Source organism: Artemia sp. Qi Xiang Cuo, chromosome 11 (genome assembly GCF_049724085.1).
Source record: "Artemia sp. Qi Xiang Cuo chromosome 11, ASM4972408v1, whole genome shotgun sequence".
NCBI classification, from domain to species: Eukaryota; Metazoa; Arthropoda; class Branchiopoda; order Anostraca; family Artemiidae; genus Artemia; species Artemia sp. Qi Xiang Cuo.
Genome location: NC_142804.1, coordinates 7,808,526 through 7,828,851, shown reverse-complemented (window position 1 = coordinate 7,828,851; position 20,326 = coordinate 7,808,526). Strand labels below are relative to the sequence as shown.

The 20,326-nt window shown below is 35.9% G+C and overlaps 1 protein-coding gene across 2 annotated transcripts in view; it reads left to right on the top strand.

Moving 5' to 3' along the window:
• LOC148946595 (uncharacterized) overlaps nucleotides 1–20,326 on the top strand; it is a 50,822-nt gene that overhangs the window by 15,664 nt on the left and 14,832 nt on the right. The window contains exons 1-2 of one of the 2 annotated variants that reach the window (XM_089096256.1): nucleotides 5,282–5,383; nucleotides 19,334–19,412. In XM_089096256.1, coding sequence (XP_088952382.1) covers nucleotides 5,306–5,383; nucleotides 19,334–19,412 — 157 coding nt within the window. In that variant the 5' untranslated portion in view covers nucleotides 5,282–5,305. Of the gene's footprint in view, nucleotides 1–5,281; nucleotides 5,384–19,333; nucleotides 19,413–20,326 lie in introns of those variants that run through there. The other variant, XM_089096257.1, reaches the window with a different exon arrangement.

Genomic DNA, 20,326 nt, shown 5'->3' with positions numbered 1-20,326 from the left:
GAATCATTTTGTAGGGACTTAAAACTTTTGATTGCAGAAACTACATTAGAAGGAGCTATCTTTTGAGTAGTTAATTGTTAGTGAAACCCTAATTAGAGGCGGTCAATCAATTTCAGTCAAATGTCGTCGCCAGGAAAAATTGAATGGGATGTATTTAAACAATAAACATCCAACTTGCACGTGTCTTCAGCTGAGGATTATTTCAAGTATGATAAAATCAATTATCACTGTTCATCATTATCTTCTGCGCAAAACTTATGAAAATCTGAAATTGCGTTTTTTTTACTGCAAAATGCAAACAATAAGGAGAAAATTATTGGAAATTAACTTTTTTTTCTAAATTACGCTGATTGATTTCTATAGAGGTTGTATGAAACACTTATTCAGAGATCCTTAAGAATTGCCCCCCCCCCTGAAAGACCAGAATTTAAAAAAAAATATGCTGCTTTTTCTTGATGGTTCTGCACCCACCCTCTCCCCTTACAGTTCCTACCCCAAATATCATCCACGCATGCTTAAAAAACAGACAAGAAACTAAAAACAAATAGTTAGAACCAGAAAAGAACACGTAAATCTTTTTATTTGGGGGGGGGGGTGGGGCATGAATCTAAAAATGTCTGTAAATATAAAAAAATACTGTCTCTCATGAAGATCTCAAGATTTTGGGGTGGACAAACATGAAGCCAAGCTATAGGGCATCTCATAAGGATTTGGGGGGAACCTGAAGCCCCACCCCATCTGCATACATGCTTCATTAAGACCACTGCAAGCATACTAGGTCTTTGGTTTAACCAAAACTAAACAAATTAGCGGAAGACAAAATTCAAATTAGTAAAATACATAGGCCTACTGATTTTTGGGATTTCTCGTGCTAAGAGAATATATTTACTTCATCTATTTTAAGGAAATCAGGCACATTCACAGAAATCTATTTCGGGCAGAGAGGCTACAGATTCAGAAAACAAAAACATCTGTGAGGTACAGGGAAAATATAAAAAATAATAATAATTGCAAACGCACTGATTTTGGAATGGGCAGACCAGAGCCCTCCTCTCCATCCCCTCTGTGTACTTACCAGAAGGAAATAATAAAATCTACCTGTGAAATGTGATCTTAACATTTTTCCTGGATATCATTCTATATTAAATGTAGAATAATTATATACCACCTCTATCTACCTTGGTACCAAATTATCATGGTCTAAATAAATCATATTCTGTCATTAGTGAACGGGATTACAGACATAATCTACTAAAAAAAAGTCTGCTCTTGTGTTCGTCCTAGGTCTTCGTATTGGGTTGGTTTACCGTGAAATATGAAGAATTTTTTTGTTTACCCTACGAGTTCCTTTTTTTCAAGTAATTTGTCGTTTTAGTCAAATTTGTCCACCCCCCCCCTCGAAATAAGTTCTTATGAATGTTTATTTCATAAGAACGGTTCTTACGATGTGTTGCACAGTTTCAAAGGTCTTGTACATGCGCCGTGGAAATGCTCCTACGCATGGTTTGAAATGGGTTTTATGTGGCGGAGAAAGTGGTGCTCTCAGATATGCATCATTTGGTGGAGAATGGACTGCCCCTTGGAGTACACCTATTCACGAATGTTTAATTAAGTATGCTTCAATCTTCTTAAATTCGAAATGATGTCTTAGTCAATACGTGTAGGCTGCATAGGGATCTATTTTAGGAGAAACAAACCTTTATGGGGGAAGTGGGCTTAAAAAAAAGTGAAAACCAAATTATAAGGAAAGTTAGTACAAAATTATTAAAATCTTAACATTTAGGTAGGCATGGGCCCGAAGCATACGTGACTACTCTTGTCCTCACTAGACGATACCCATCGTCTTATAATAATTTTGTTCGAGGCTAGATAGGGATTACAAAACAGAAGTGAGATGAATACATACAAATAATTCTTGAATCAGTTGAAATTAAATTAGGCACTTTTTTTTTACTCAACTCACATATAGAAAATTGATGCTACTAAAAGTTGTTGCAGCTAAGAAATAAGTCTCAGTGCTTTATGCGCGTAGGACCTTTTGTTTGCAAAATAAGAAGCTCAGTGAGCTCTTCTTAGAAAAAATTATTTGGGGTAAGCATAGCGTTGTTTATTTTTATTGTATGTTTTTTTTTTTACTTTGTGTATTTTACTTTCTATTCAAGAATATTATTATCCTGTTCTGGGCCATGAAGTATAATATTGCGCGTATGTTTGGTTTCATATGCGTTTATCTCAGTCCACGGTTTCACCCATTAGCTATTTTAAATAAAAACTGTATTTATTTACATATTATTTCTTTTTTTTGTTGTTGATTGGTAGTAACCCTCAAAAACTTGGCTTTTCGTATACTGCTGATTGATCTTTTCGTATTTGATTTGAAACAAATTATAGCAATGTACTATCCGAAACTTCCCTGGATGGGGAAGTTGACTCAAGATCCCAGATGACCTCGCTTTTACCTGCAATTCTCCCCTTTTTTCGTACATATCTGTAAAATTTATGAGCTTATGCCGGGCCGTATCCAGGGGGGAGGTTAGGGGGTTTGAACCCCCTCCCCTGAAATGTTTTTTCGACTCGTATAAAACTTAACAAAAATGAATATAAAAATGTTTTTTGATGCGCTTATTAAAGTTTTTTTTTTGTAACCCCCCCCCTCCAAAAAAATTCTTTCATAGCCCCCCCCCCTTCCGAAAAAAACCTGGATACAACCCTGAGCCTATGGGTGCCATGGTCCCCTTGTCCGTCTTTAATGACATCCATACTTACAAATCTTAAGTAAGTGGCTGTGAATCTTATCCTATCCAGTACATGAAAGGCGTTGAGAGTTCTAAATTTTCCCCTTGTAACTAGCAATGGTAGTACTAATTATACTACGTTTTATGCTTGTTTTACGTTCCCATTTTTCTGCAACAAAATGTGTTATTTGCCGAAAACCCAATTCGAGTTTACGAATTACTTCAACTTTTCTTACTAGACTTTACTGCATAAGTAAAGTTAAAAAATCTTAATCAAATTTTTATTTCAGCTGATAGTCAATTGTTTTAGATAAATTCAGCGATAATAAAAAGAAGCTACATATAAAAAAGTGGTGTTTAGCTTTATCGAGGATTGCCACCCGGCGAGAAAAAAATCACTAGATTTTAGTGATTTTTTTGGGGTGATTTTCTTTATTAATCAAGTGATTTCCATCCTGATTTAGTGACTTTTTTGTTTAGGCAACATAAAAATCACTATAAATATTGATAAATCAGTAGGGATGGCAACTCTGGCTAAGTCGCATCTCAGATATGCGCCGCAATGCTTCGCACGCGTAAGATCTCTTGTTTGCAAACAAAAGGCTCAGTTTGCTCTTCTCAAAAATGTTCTTAGGGGACTTGGGCAGCTGTCTTGCGAGATGGTTTTAACCACCTGCCCGGTTTGAGATATGGGGGAGGCAGTTGAACAAAAGGGTCGAAAGACGCCTGCTTGACTATTATCACGACAAATCTTCTGTTGTCAAGGGTTTTAAAATTCTTACACAAATTGTAACACTTCCGGAGTGTGCGGGAAAATAAAAATCTCGGACTTCATCTAGTTATACAAATCGTGGACACTAGATAACTGTCATCTAAGTGTTTGTAAATCCCCGAGACACATATGGATAAAAATGAAAAATTACGTACGACTACAGCACTAGTAATTTGTTCCATGTCTAATTTGTTAAGTTGGCGTTAGTCACCAGTCGGGAGTAAAGATATATATGTTTTTGAAATTGGGAAATATCAAAATTTGGGATAACAGCTTTCTTCTCTGTATGATGAGTCTGGCAAAAGGCAAAAATACATAGTGTTAGTTGCGGTACTCCTGTATTATTCAGAACACACTCTAGAAACGAAGTTAGGATAATCATGCTGATATATACTAAAATATGATGAAAATCTAATACTTTAGTTTGTATAATAATGTCATTTGGACTATATTTGCGCATTAAGGGGGTGTGGGGGTAAATTAACCTAACTTAACTTAATCTTACTCCCGCCCCACCTCCCTAATGTGGAAATATATAGCCCAAATTATACAAGTCAATGCATTCTGTCAATTAATTTTTATTTCATGAGATTTAAATTTTATTTTTTCAGTTTCATTTTTATTTATAGTAAAATCTGGGGAAAACACTCATCATTGACAGTGGCGTCAATTCATAGAAATCTATGGGAGGAACAAATGTATTTTTCAATATCTAGAGGGGGAATTTGTCTTTTTTTTCAATTTAATCAATGAAAGTATCGAAAAAAGCAGTTTTCAATGGAAATAACCCCAATAAATATTTTCAAAATCTAAGGAGAGTTGGCAAAAGATCTAGGGGGCACAGGCCCTCTCTGAATGTCACTGATGATTTATAAGTTTTTTTTTCAAGAGTTGTGACTATGGTGTGGGTACAATTGAAAATAAGAAAATGGCATGGTTTTGCGCTGTGTTAGTGTCAGGCAGTTTTGGGCTGCCATCAGTTGTCAATGGTTGTAGTAGCAGTAACAATCTGAGATATGAGTAACCAGTTATCCGGTTAATCCATGATGCCCTCTGTTATTTTCCCCTCTCTCTTTCTCTCTGTCTCAGTTTAACCCGGCGACGTTATAGGGGGTGGGGGCAAAATGTGTCTTAAAAAATCTAGGGGAATCTGTCTTTTTTTAAGTTTTTCAGTTAAAATATTGAAAAAAAAGTTTTTCAATCAAAATACCCCCATACAGCTATTCTAAAATCAAGGAAGATGGCAGAAATATAGGGGCAGTTGCTCCCATGACAGCCTCCCCCCCCGCCCTAATTGACACCGCTGCTCCAACCATTTCTGTGATCATTTGATCAATATTTCCCACCATGACCATCACCAAGGGTGAACAGAACTTAGCAATTATTAGTCACAACAAAAAAACTATTGTTGTTTATGCTTTTTCCTCAAATGAGTAATTAACCTTCTTAAGTAATTCTTGTAATTGTTTTACCCACTCATCTTCTTATTTCAACTACCCTTGTTTCCTGCTTTAAATTACCCACGGAGTTTTCTTATCCTTGTCTTATGATTTTGTCGCTAGCCTGCTGACAGAATAAAAAAAACTTAAGGTAAATTTTAACTTAACATCTGCTTTCTTGAGGGTGTATTCAGATACAATTAAAGACGGACGGTACAAAAGACTCGCGTGTCCCTCGATTTATGCATCTGCCTCAAAGATGAGGCAGATGTGAAATTTTGCTTTAAGAAACCGTTGGAGAAACGGAGGGATTCTAGGAGGGGAGTTAGATCTAGTTTGACTCTTAGTGCGTAAGGAATATGGGAAAAATTCAGGATATAACGAATACTTCCAAACGGCCTATTTCTGCTAAAAAAGATGAAATCAAAGAAGATATGGTAAGCCATCTACCTGTTTGTAATTAATAAACCCGTCATTTATATTGAAGATACCATACATTTGTCCGGGCAGCAGCCATTCTCCTAAGCCTGAACGGTGTACCCCATTGATGGTGTCCAAACTTTTGAACTACTGAAGAGCGAATTGACCTTATTCATTAGTGAAAAAGTTATTTGGCTACATTACGCCAAAAGAAAATTACTTTAGATCCTCCTGTGCCTCCAGAGGTGCTTAGGGCATCCAAGAAGAGTCGCCAGTCATCTCTCATTCCAGACATCTTCCCATTCAGGTTGGTTGGATTGAGACATTGAGGTTTGCGAGGTCATCCCGGTAGCTGCGTCGTAGGGTATTTTTGTGGCGTCCTCTTCTTCTGGTACCACGTGGCTGCCACTGAAGGAGCTTAAAAGGAAATAAGGTCCCCCAAAAAAGCGTGTTATAAATAGATATTTGTATATGTAGACATTTCTATATTCATATAACCAGTCGTTTTTACCGATCCCATTTTATTCATTTATGGTACCTTATTAATATTATTCGGTACTTGTGCACTAATTGGTACACACCGCTATAGACTGTATCGAGGAAACCAGAAACGAAACCCGCCAAACAGAGGTATATCCAGGATTTTTTTTTAGGGAGGGGGGCAAAATAGGTAGATCCGAAAAAAAATTTTAGGGGTGCGCAAAATAGGTTGATCCGATAAACTTGCGTTATGAGCAAGTTTAATTACCGCAAAATTCAGTTAATTAAATAAATTCCACTACTTTAGACTACGCTAGGGGGCGCGCACAACCCCTCCCCCTCCTGGATCCGCCACTGCCGCCAAACGAGTATTTGCAGTACATGCAAATGCAATGCAAAGCGTGGTTTGCCTGGAATATCCGCGATTTATCCTGTTGTTTTTGGGGGTTTAGGGAGGGGGAGGGTACCTAGGTTAGGTTAGTTACTTATTTGATTTACGCTCTGCTTTACCGTCCCCCCCCCCTAATGTGCAAATATGTAGCCCAAATTTATTTCTAGACTATTATATATTCATCCTATTTTTTATTAGCATTAACCAAACTTGACTTCTTTCGTGTGTACCATTTAGTACACAAGTACCTATTATTCTAACTGGGAAACGGCTTAAATGACACTACAGCTAATAAAATATAACGATTATTACAGAGTGTAAAATATGGTTAAAACATTTTCAAAGTATACAAGTGCATCCTAAGAAATTTTACATTAAGTTAGTTTGGAGTACAGTGCTGCTGCGTTGATACGTGATTTAGATTTTGTTTTCAATCAGATGGTAAGGAACTGCCTTTTTACTTTGAGGCGATGGACTGCAGTTGTCAGCAAATTACTTACCCGACGTTTTGATATTCTTGAGATATATTCTTTAGGTTCGCTGGGCTAGTAAGTACTGAACATCTAGTAAGTACTGAGTTAGTAAGAAGTACTGGGCAACTGAACTAGTAAGTACTAAAAAAAGGAAATAGATGGCTGCTAAAATTGCTAAGATTGAAAGTCGGATACAATCATTTGAAAAATTTTTACCAGACTTCTTTAGTCGTGACCTCTTAGGATTGTCAATCTGAAATTATGATTAGGTCATGGCTTGTTCTTGTCGTTTTCCTGAATAGCCTTGGGCTCAGGTATATGCCGTGGCATGGCTTGAAGGCCTACTCACCATTCTTTGAAGGCCAGGCGAAGTCCTTGGTGTTATTGACTGGGCCATTGAGCCACCAAAACTCATAATCAGATATCCCCGGAAGTCAATACATTTTACCATAGTTCCAGGAATTTCTTCATACTATTCTCTAAGTTGTGTCTCAATTTAAATTTTTGTCTTGGTCCTGAGTGCTAGGTGTTTCATTTAAAAACTTTTTTTTCTGAAAGTGGTTGTGAATCATCGTTTTGAATTAAAAAAGATCAGTGTATATTAAAATGAAAAATATAAGAACCACCGAAAAACCCTCGTCGACAGCAGTGCCCTTGTTTATGTGGAGCGTAGTCTGCCAAGACGTTTTTTGGGAATGAATCTAGTCGTAAGGACCCTTATCATCTCCCTAAAAGTGGCACTTTAGTTTTAAATCTGCAGAATATTTTTAGAGGCAATCAGGCTTAGCACACATAATTTATTTCAGGAGGATACAAGCCTACCAAAAACACTCAAAATAAGCGAGCTATTTGAATCATGAGAGGAATCACAAATATGGGCACATTCTTAGGGAGTTTGCTTGAAGACCGAATCCCCCTCAAAAGTACGTGCCTGGTTGCAAATAAAGACCATAGTGTTTCCCTCATTCAAGACAATTTGGGATATTGAGCCCAACTGAAATATCATTTTGGTTCAGAGCAGGCGCGCACCCATGGGTGGGGTGGGGGCTAAAGAGGCTTTTGGCCCCCCCCCTAAAAACATTTTGTTTTTGAATTTTATTTAATCTGGTCAGTTTTATCATTCATTCCTTAGTCCCTACTCAAAACTTACATTCAAAGAGCTAAAGTAAACTTAAAGTATTGGCTTAAAATATCGTTTTACCCCCGGTCATCCTCCATAATTATTTTCTGAGTGCGCCACTGGTTCTGAGAAATTGGAGCGCATCCATGATTTTCTCACAATCAGAGGGCTGCCCATAAAAAAATGGATGCACCAGACGGCGTGTGCCAATTGGTGCTCTAAGGTGAACACCATCCAATGGAGGATGGGTGACCATTCATAATAGATTAAAGTATATTTTGATTAGATTTTTTATTTAATTTTAATCACCCAATCTTGTGGAGAACTGTAGGGTTTGGGCTTAGTCGTATTTTTTAATTTTTTTTTATGGTATTCAAATAATCGTCGAATTTTAGTCAGTCCATTTAAGTGGAAGAAACTAAATCAAGCTTTAACACCCTTTAACCTTTAACAGCACAATTCATCATAATTTTCAGCTATCAATCACTCTTTTGGAGTATAATTCGTCTATGAAAACAATTTTCCTAAGAAGCTTAGAGATATTTTATTGATTACTATAATATGTATGATATAGGAGAATAGTGTGATTGTTGACACAACTATAGCTGAGTTACCTTGACAACTTAAGGTGAAAAATACTTCCCTTTATCCCTCCAAACTTTATTAATTCTAGCGTGTGATGGCTGTTCGCTGCTTCTCACCTTGTTATTGTGAATAAATTATCTGGAAAAAGGGGAAAATAGATGATGATTGTTGACCCAAAATTTGGCGGTATCTTTAAGGGATTTTCTTTTATTGCCAATTTGGTTGGTTTGATTGCTTTGGTTGTTTTATATATATTTGTATTAAATTTAGCACTTTGAAAAAAAGATCAGAATATAGAAATAAGTATGAAAGGAGAAAGTGCTGGAAATTAAAAGAGAAAGGTGAAGAACGGAGAGAGAAAGGGGGAGAGAAATTGTCGATACAAATGTGGCCAAGTTAGCATAAGAACTTCAATCGAAAAACGCTTTCCTTTATCTCTCCAGACTGTACTTCTAGCCTTTGATGGTAGTTCCTTTTGAGGGCTTCCCATCACCTTGTTATTGTGAATAACTCATCTGTAAAAAGGGGGAAATAAATGATGATTGCTGACCCAAAATTTAACAGCTCCTTTAAAGTTTTTTTTTTTTTTTTTTGCTTTATTTTTTGGCTTTTCTATATTATATTTAGCACCTTAACAGAAATAAAAACATGGACGGAAAACCTGACGGAAGTTAAAAGAGATGGGCAAATAGAGTGAGAGAGAGAGAGAGAGAGAGAGAGAGAGAGAGAGAGAGAGAGAGAGAGAGAGAGATAGAGAGAGAGAGAGAGAGAGAGAGAGAGAGAGAGCGAGAGTGAGTGAGTGAGTGACTGAGGTTGAGAGGAGACTAAGCTAGGGGTGAAAATAACGATCAATAATTTGGGGTCAGGATTTGACACCCCGCCCATCAATGAATTTAATTCACTCCAAAGTGTGAAACCAGAGAAGTGTTGGTATATTTTAGTCCTAAATGATAGTTTACGTTTGGTAAAATTTGTTTTCACTGATTATGCTGCGGTAATAAGTTTCTAACCAGATCCATATAAGATGTGTTTTTTCCTCCTGAAATACCAAGTAACACTTATCGAGGCTTTTGAGCGTCTATTTTAGGGGTCTTTAAATACTAAGCCTGCAGCGTAGATGTTGACTTGTCATCACCAGGGGGCGTCAATGGGTGGTTCTGTTTTTGTATTTTCACTGAAAATGCCCTATTTTGGTATTTTCATTGAAAAATTGAAAAAATAACAAAATTTCCCCTCCCATAGATTTTGTAAAATATTTTTTGCCTCCCCCCTTATTTAAGTAAATTGACATCAGTGGTCATCGCACTAGCAGTGCCTCGTCTCAAACATACAGAACATAATTTCAGCCCAAATTTTAGAATCGTGTGAACCATCTTAAGAATAGTCATCTTCTTCACAGAGTTTCCGCAAAACCGCTCTGTTAAAACTCAGGATTCGCATGCAACCTTACCGGATATTGTTACCTGTTTTCCCGAGTCTGCTTATCGATCATAATAGCAAAAACTTTGAAGCTTGATTGCTGGGGTGGAAATGCTTGCTTCTTGCAGTCACCTGCAGCTCGTTGAAGTACAATTAATTAGCCATTGATATATGTTTTATTGTGTGTCCAAGGACTGTAAAACGATCAAGTTAAGCAGTCCAGGAGCGGGGGTGCAGATTAAAACCCAGAGTCTCCATTTTTGCAGGGAGCTGTGCAGAAGATATCTTGGTACTAAAAATCAATCAATCCAACGTCGTCAAAGAGTTTCTTGCAAATCGCTGACGACAAAATCTGGAAAATCAGAACGGCATAGTCTCGAAAACCGTAGTCTCGAATATTCACTTGTACGAATACATTTCTTTTTCGAATAACGTTGAATTCGATTGCGGAAAAAAATATGATTACTTTTACAACGTAGCGTTGACATGCGTTAACCCTGAACATTTAATTTCAGTACCGCTTTATTTCTTGTCCTTTGTGCGATGAGCAGGGCAGGCCGTATCCAGGATTTTTTTCCGGGGAGAGGGGGTTTACAAAAAAAATAAAAAAAGGGGTCAAAATTTGTTTTTTTTTTCATTTTTGGTACGTTTTTACGAATTGGAACAGACATTTTGGGGAGGGGGGTAAACCCCTTACCCCGCCCCCCAGATATGGCCTTTCCGATTAGTGTCCTTTTTATTAAAAATTAATTCTAAAAAGCATAGTTTAGCATTCAAAATCAGGATCTTTTGATTTTATCCTAAAAAGAGGTGAATCAAATATCTGCCTATATGTACACTTCAATTTTTCATCAAAGAACATGAAATGTGACTACCAAGACAAAATTTGACTCCTGTCTGAGCATAACATTAAGGGGAATAAGCCAAAAATGAATTTGATGCCTCTCTTTATTCTCAAGGGATGTGTGCAAAAGTTGCCTTGGTTGTCACTAGATATGTTTCTTACTTTTTTATTTGTCTTCTTGAATTCGTCATATTTATTATTTCAAACAGATAGAAACTCTGCGTGGGTTTACAAATTATGGCGATTGTCTTATTGCAAAGTAATAATGGAAATCTTATTTCCGTTTGAGATGGACTGAAGACTAGTCATGTTTAAAAGTAACGCTTTTGAGCTCATCTACACGCCTATACAGTATAGTCTGGGGGGATGTCTCGCCTTCCCACCAAAAGGTCTTCATTGTCCCTACCGACAGACATTTTCAGAAAAGAAAATTTTAGGTTATTTGACAAATTAAAACTTTTTGAAACACTGGATCATTCCTGGAAAATCCCTGACCCAATAAAAGGCTTATTCTTTAAGCCCTGCTGAATTATTTTCTGTTGATCTTTAAGATACTTCCACTTTTCTCTTATCTGAGCAATTTCAAAGAACTCGTGAAAAAATTTTCCAAAATAAGATTCAACTTCACATCTCCCTTTCGCAAGGTCTTTTTTTCATCTTCAGCTCCTAAACTGTTTGTATCTGTAAGCAGAGAAATGCCAAACTTTTATTCCACCCACATATAAGCTTTTATTTTTATCATTATACCCGTTACAATCATTGATGTTGATTACGCACAGCTTCCTGAGCTCTCTGAACAGGTAGCAGTTGAAGATAAGCACGTGTTTTTCGGGTCAAAGATCAGAAGTTGAGTGGTAATTTAAGAAAATTAACTTTAGCCGGTTGCAAGTGCAGCAGAGCTTCTCCGGTCTTCCTGACTATAAGTGCGTAACCAGCGGAAGTCTGAAGTCCAGGCTTAGTTCTCAAAACCACTAATTGAGAAGATAACTAATTAACTTTCGAGATCGCTTTTTAAGTTTCCTCTCTTTGTTTCTGAGTCACTTGTTAATAAAACGACATCCGTTCGGCCGTACAAAATACGTTTCCGATAGTTTTGGCAATAATTACCTAAGTCTGTAACCAGTGCGCTTGGAAAAAGCGCACTTCAAAACAAAAAAATCACAAAAAATCGAGGAAGTGGAAAACTTTGTCCCACATAGAGGAGAGCAGGAAAACTTGCTTCAGTTGTTTTTTTCTTGGCCCTTACAAGGGCCAAGTTGGTTGCAATATGGAGGTTCTTCAAGCATCTAAGATAGATAAACAACTTTTCATGTCAATTTACCATTCAGATATATTTGTGAGAGTGAGGAACGATGATCTGAATATTTCGGAAATACACAAACATCTATATATCTTGAAAAACCAAAATCAACAGGAAAAAATGAGTTGAACCAATCGATCAAGGCCGTATCCAGGGGTGTGGGGAGGGTTATGGGGTTTGAACTCCCCCCCCCCGAAATTTTTGTCTAACTCGTAAAAACGAAACAAAAATGGACATAAACAAATTTTGGGCACGGCCTTGCAATCGTTAGAGCTTACTTAGTTGGAGAAAGTAGGCCGTAAATCTACGTTTAACGTCATAGAAGGGTTTTGAAGCACTGTATCTGTCTTTTCTAAAGGGAGTGTCCGAAGCAGGGCCGTACCCAGTATTTTTTTTGTGTGGGGGGGGGGGGGTTACAAAAGATTCTTTCCGGGGGGGTGAGGTTATGATAAAACCTTAAAAACGCATCAAAATCTGCTTTATTCATTTTTGTTACGTTTTTTTACGATTCGGACAAACATTTCGGGGTGGAGGGTTCAGATTTCCTACCCCCCGCCCTGGAAACGGCCTTGGTCCGATGATATTTTTCGGTTCTAACCCATATGTTAGAAAAGGTTGTTGAAAATAATGCTCTTTGTAATCTAGCTGAGACCAAGCGAAAAGTCCCACCGGTGGCAAATTTTCTAAATTGGATTTCCCTTTTTCTACGAAGTCATAGGCAAAATATGTTTTTAATGTACTTTGGTTTTGTTATGGCTGTCAAATACCCAGTGCTAGGTCCTTGTATAGATCTCCCCATGTAACTAAAAAAGAAGTACAATAACTTCTTCAGTTTTTTCGTGCATCGTGTTGCGCCAAATCGACATCTGTTCTAATACTTTCTTCATTTGTTTTTTGAAATGGTTCGAATCCTAAATTTTTCGGCTGAAGAATAGTTCAGACATCCACTCGTGAGTGAGCCTCTAACTCTCTCTCCTCTGCCCTTGAACCTGTTTTGAATCACTAGCATATGTAGACATTTTCAAGAGGTGGTGGAGGGAAGATTTGAAAAGTCTCTTCTTGATAATTTTTTTCGAAATATGAGGAAATTTATCATTATTATTCATTTTAATTGTCTTTTAGAGGGGGGGGAGGTACGTGCCTAGAATGGTACCTCTAAGAGGTCAAATGTTGATAAGTGCCTTTTCTTTGCCTTCTTCTTTGTCTCTGGAGTAAAAGGGCCTTGCAGCTTTTTGCACAAAATATCAAGAAATTTGATTGGTCAGTCTTTATTAAGTTTACCCCAACAATACTAACATATAAGAAGATCTTTGTTTTTTAATATGATTGATCTAGTCCTATCCAGCAGTGTCACTTATGGCAAGCTCAGACATTCTGGAAAAATGGTCACCACAACCTAGAAAAATCTCAATCTCGAAAAACCATTACTGTTCACTTGTTTCAAGTCAATTTTTTTTTACATTCCTGTAAAACATTATTCTTTAGTTTTATTTTTATATTTTATTTCCGATTCTGTTATAACTTGTTATGGCTTTTTTGTCTATTGTACTATTAGATTATTTGTTTTTGTTTTCTCCTTTTCTATTCTTTCAGTTTTTTTTTGTCAATCTTGACAATTACTATCTTATTGACCTCATTGTGTGGCATCAAAATCTATCTTTTCCCTTAAGGTCAAGATAGTCAAGCCATAATAGTATAGATACGTGGCTAAAATTTCAAATGGATATATACATGGGTCCCTGAAGCTGTATAATTGTTTCTTCCCCCGTTAGAAACAAATCAACTGAATGGTAGTCTAAGGAATGTCTTAGGGTATTAAGTTAAAACTTTCAGGGCATGTTAAGGGGGACATTGAGCTGAATCAAAAGACACTGTGCATCCAGATACTGTAGTCAAAAGAGCGTATCTGCAATATCTAAGGAGCGAATATTTTGACTAAATGAGCTGTTCTCATAAGAAGTATGATTTGTCTACTTAAAAAAATATATATATATATTATTAAACAGGGCGGTATCTTGGACTGTTTTTTTTTTTTGGGGGGGGGGGGGGTACAAAAGGATTCTCTTTTTTTGTGGGGGGGGGTACAAAAAAATTAAAAAGCGCATCAAAAATGTGTTAATATTTATTTTTGTCGGACAAACATTTTTTTGGGGGGTGGGGGTCTAACCCTACAAAGACCATTTTATCCCTATCTCAATCTCTTTTATTCCTATGTTTGAACCGTTCGTGGACAAGTAAGGTTGTGCATCTTGTTGCCTAATTGCCACTTCGACTGAAGTGGCAAATAATTTAATAATCTCTGATTTTACCTGATTTTACCTGCTAGATAATTACAGTAATGTCTTCGTTCACAGAAACGCGGAAGAAACGGATCAGTAAAGCTAAAATCTTTGGGAGATTCCCATGCGTGTTTTTTGATTCGTCTAGTAAAAACGAAATATCGTGTTTGTCATTACGATTTTTAACAGTTTTTGTTGTGGACTGACATCCTCAAAAATGCCGTTTTCTGCTTCAGGATAGCACACTCACAACTCACGAAATGTGCTGAAATGGTGGGCTTTTCTTCTGATAATGGTCACTAATAACTTTATCACACGGAGGTTACCAATTTTATAAGAATTTTGGGCCTTTTTCAGTCTTTGTCAATTCTCTACTGTCATGCTTTAACATTGATTGTGGCCTTTGTCTTTGGTAACGTCTGTAAGCTTATTCTACCATGGGTGCCCCTGCGGGGAGGGGGGCAGGAGGGGGTGCCAGACACCTCCTGGCTGAATGATGCTTCCTTATTTTTATATTTTCGTTCTGGGATTTCTATTATATAGCATTAAAAGTGCCAATTAGACCAGGTTTGCCCCCCCCCCCGCCCCCTGGAATTCAGCTTATGGGTGCCCATGTATTCTACTTATTTACGTGAAATAAGGAAATGATTAAGACGTAAAAAAAAGGTTGAAATTTGAAAGGATTTATGTATAGGCATTTTTCAATTTTTCTAGTGACAGGAATCTTTTGGATCAGTTCCGGGAAGGAGGTTAATCTCCAGGAGATTCCTATGCGTCTTTTTAATTCGTCTATTAAAAGCGAAATATTGTGTTGGTATTACGATTTTTAATCATTTTTATTTTGGACTGATATCCAAGACCATATCCAGGGGTGGTTAGGGGGTTTGACCACCCCTGGAAATGTTTGTCTGACTCGCAAAAACGTAAAAAAAATAGTATAAACAAATTTTTGATGAGTTTTTTAAGGTTTTTTGTATCCCACCCCAACCCCGAAAAAAATTCTGGGTATGTTCTTGCTGGCAGCCTAAAAAATTGCCGTTTTTCATTTTAAATAGCCTACCAAAAACGCACAAAAATGCTTATATAATGGTTATTGTTTCTCTGATATTGTTCACCAATCACCAATAACTTTACCGGAGGTTACCAAATTTACCGGAAGTTACGAAATTTATTAGAATTTTTTAACCTGTGTGTCAAGATGTTATTATTCTCTCCTTACGCTGTTTGTTGCATTTTTTTTTTTTTTGGGGGGCAATTTTTTATTGGCTGATGCTTCTTATTTACGTGGTATAAGGAAATTATTGTTTTTTTTTCAAAATAAAAGACACAAAAAAAGGTTGAATATGAAAGAAACTCACGTACAGGCAGCAATTTTTCAATTTTTCTGGTGATAGGGACCTTTTGAATCAGTCCCATGGAGGAGGTTAATTCCCTTTTATTAACCCCTGTATGCAGATTTTTAAACAAATTTTCGATTTTTCTTTTCTTAAACATAAAAAGTAGGGCTCAATGGCAACAATTGAGAGGGCTGTTAATAAATATCGTCTCAGTCTAAAAAGAACTATTGAACTTTCTCACGTGTTTACCTAATTTACGTAAGTTTTAAACTAATACAGAACCAAAGAATTGTGAATCAGTGAAACTAATAATTGCTTCAAATCCCATGAGCTGAATTCCAGGGGGGGGGGCAAACCTGGTCTAATTGGCACTTTTACGTCGAATAATTGCCAAAATATTTTCCGTCATAAATTAGAGTAGTTACCGTTCGCTCTGATAGAGAGAAAAAGTACTTTTTGAAAAAGAGCAGATTTTCCATTAAATTTCTACCCTTATATGGTTTCATACATTCCATTCCTAGGGCTTCTTATTCATTCAGATAAGAATTCCCCTGAAGCTTAAGACTTCTTTTAAGACAAAAGAACTTCCTTGTTCGTTCTATGAGAGAAGACCTAAACACAATATATTCCAGTGTTCTATAATCTTGTAGAAGTCTTTCTTATAATTCTAAAAGGTATAATTCTTGTACAATTGCCTGATGTGAACTCTAAATACAAAATAGAATAAAGAATTCTTCACCCTCTTTTATTTTCGATTTGTTTACATTATTAGTTATATTATTATTATTATGTTATTATTATTATATTATTATTTATTATTTTTATTATATTATTATATTATATTAGTATATATATTATTATATATATTATTATTATATATTATTATATATAATATTATTATATATATTATTATATATAATATTATATATATTATTATTATATTATTATATTATATTATTATTATATTATTATTAATATTATTATTACTTTTTATTATTGTTTATAAATTCAATATGTTTATATTTATATTATTTGATTTATTATTCGATATTTTCGAATAGCTTTTATTTTCGTTATTTATCAATCCTGGATGTTTATGCCGCACTTCTAATTACGTTGCATCAGCATATGTTCTGAACTGAACAAGTAGGTCTCTCAGAAACCAATCCAACCAAGTCAACTTTTTTAATTTTTTAAGGTTTTAGTTTTTTTTGTGTGTATATGTGTGTTCGTGTAAGATGTAACTATCCACAAATCCAGACGGGCTAAATTTGAATTTTTTAGTTAAATATGCAAAAAAGGTTAAAATTAGCAAGCCACTAGCAAATACAGGGCAACATCAAGAAATTAAAACAACAACAATTTATATGTACTTATCACGTTTCGAAACCACTTGGCGTCATATTATCAACATTGAAGAAAGAGAAATAACCAATTAATTCGTCCAAGGACCACTAACCAAACCGCAGATGGTTAAAAAATTTCTCAGACGGACAGGAAGTTGCTGATCTTTAAGCAAATTTTCCCCTGGCGGATTGACGGGAAATGAATCATTTAAGAGGAATTGATGATAATCTTGAGAAAATTTATCTTGTATGATTATGTATTTCAACTTGAAAATAGGTGCACTTACCGAAAAGAACATATTCTTGGAGGCAGTCTTGTTTTTTTTTTCACTTTTACTCCCATTGACAATGTTGCTGAGTTAGATCCCACCCTTGGACAGTATTTTACATTTGCTCGTTCTTCGTTCTAACACAACCCCAAACTAATTTACAATTTTTTTTTAATCTCCAAGAAACTTTGAAAAAGAATGAGAAACATTCTTATTATTAGTTTAGAATAAAAGCGACGAGTTACTGATTCCCGTCCTAAATTGCACCTTAGGCCTACCCCTTGTTACCTCGAAAACTCACTCCGCTATTTACCAGGGGTGTCGTTTCGGGCGCAGGGGGGAGTTTTCCCCCCAATAATCTGGATAAAAATTATTATATAGCCCATACCTCTTTACTATCCGGATATGGACCCCCGTGCCCCCCCCCCCCCAATAAATGCTGGAGCTATGCCCCTGATACTTACCTTAAACAAAGATGGTCGAAGCAGAGTTGTCCTCCCAAATCCAAAATTCAATGCCCCTTTCCCTTCTCCTCATCGAAATTAAGCTCCAATTAAAAGGGGTTAATTGGAACTTGTGTTGTACTGTCAGAGGTTTCAGAGGAGGCTTTAATTTAGTCTGACGTTCCAGTTTTTGACTTACTACCTAAACTCAAGGCTGTATCCAGGGGGGTTTAGGCGGTTTGACCCCTCCCCCGGAATGTTTGTCCGACTCGTGGAAACGTAACAAAAATCAATATAAACCCCATTTTGATGTGTTTCTTAAGTTTTTGTAACCCCCCACCCTAAAAAAATCCTAGATACGGCCCTGCCTAAGCTGTCTACATTTTCCTCGCAAGTTTATTTTTATATTTATCATAGTATCCGGATAAATACTCGTCGCTTAAATTTCCAAGCTTTTTCCTTTAGTTCCAAGTTTTTCACTTAACTATCCTCTACTCAAATCTGATGGTTATGTCACGTTGTAGATAAAATCATAGGCCCTCAACAGCATAAAGAAGCTCAACGTCATCTCTGTAATAAAAGGCGACACTTGCCACCCCTCCCCCCCCCATTGAAATTTGCATTAATTATAGGGGTGGGATGGAAATACCAATAGAGGAGTCCAAGTTTCGTTGACAACCTCCAAATATTAATTCTACATCTCTTATATAATTTGTTCTGTTTTGGTCTTCAAGGAGACGGGGAGCCTACCCTTCTTTGTGGAGGCCCATTTTTAAGTTGAAAAGTCTATTGCAAGAACTGTACAAAACTATTATTTCCTTGAAAGGATGAAAGTCTTGGGAAAAATTCAGTATTATGGGAAAACTTTTCAATTTTTTAGCATTATTGAAAGCTGCTACTCGTTCATAATTCCAGTTTTTAGATAGTAAACAAGAAGATGTTGGAATTTTGCATTTTACATTAGGATAAGCACACGCATGTGATATAGAGTTGATGATAGCAATTATTTGTAACATTTGTTTCATAGGTGCACGGAAACATAAATGTTTAAACGTAAGAAACACTCTCAACAATTTTGGGAAACCTAGCATATTATTTGCCGTGAAATAAAAAAACAATTGTACCCTCAAAGGTAACAAAGATTTAAAACAGTATTTCAAACTTAAAAATACAAAACTTTATAAGACAAAAGTAGTCCCCACTCTAAGGCTGTACCCAGGATTTTTTTCCGGAGGGGGTTTTCCTCAAAGATGTTTTTTCGGGGGGGGGGGGGGGTACACAAAAAACCTCAAAAACGGATTCAAAATTTTTTATATCCATTTTGTTACGTTTTTACGAGTCAAACAAACATTTTTTTTTTGGGGGGGGGGGTCAAACCTCCCCCCCCCTGGGAACGGCCTTGCCCTACTCCAACGGGGAAGTTTACATATTTTGTATTTAAGCCTCAAATATTTTAATTGTAGGCTCAAAACTCATTCACATTTTCAACATCATTTTTGATCTATTGAAGAAATTCATCAAAAATATTCATTGCAATTTTCAACATATTTCATGCAATTCCAAAGAAACGTGTTTGTTGGTAATAGTTGCTGCTTGGTAATAGTTGTTGGTAATAGTTGTTGCTAATTATTTTTATTATTATATTTGTTGCCTAATTATAATTTTGGTACTTCCTTTTTAGGCCCCGTTAAACTTGATGATTGCTTGTTCGAAAAATCGAAATTTAAACGAGTCTTTAACATCAGAGACCCGGCAAAGAGGTAAGTAGTTTCGGAAAATTTGTTTTAAGCTCCTATTATTTTATTTTTTTTTTTTATTCTACTATAGTTCTGATTCATGCTGGCAAGTTCTTTGCAGGTCCTAAGGAAATTACTTTCCTTAGGAAAGTAGTGCATAAGAGGTATTACTTAGCAATAATTCAATAATAAAAAGTAAGTTTTGTTTTCGTTTGTTTATATCCGCAACGGATGTTTGTAAGCCAATCACGCAGTTCTTTTTTTGGAAAGAGAGATAACCCCGCCTTTTTAGCACATCCTGTGTGAAAATTTAAGCCAATAAAAAGAACAAAGATTTTTTGTCAAAATATTTCTACAGGTAGACAAAAATTCTCTATTTTACTTTTTCTAAGAATTCAGGTCCTTTTAAGGTTTAAGTATATTAAACTAGGCTGTAAAAAACTATCGTATGTCCCTTTTAGAAGATCTCAGTTATTATATCTTTGTAAGAACGATCTATTTCGATATTTTAAATGTTACACAAAATACTAAATTTATGTTTAAGCTTGATAGAAAAAACGGAATAGAAAAAAAACTAAAAATAGAAAAATAGAAAAGAAAGAATAGAAAGAAAAAAGAAATATTGGAAAAAAGTAAAATGTACTAAACATAAAAAAAGAAACTAAAGAGGATATTTGGAGCACAAAGACGAGGAAGTAAAAAGAATAGTGTTTAATTTATGCAAATTATCAATCGCAAAACCAAATATTCTTCACCCCAGAAAAAATAAACCTTACTTTTTGTACCCCAGTGTTGATCGTTATTAAAACTGCCCATCTAAGAGAAGTTCCATTCCCGCTTAAGAAGCTCATTACAAAAAAAAGGTATTGTTGAAACTATCATAACTTGGCAACATTAAATAATTCATAATTATAGAAAACCTTTGCAATCTGTATAAA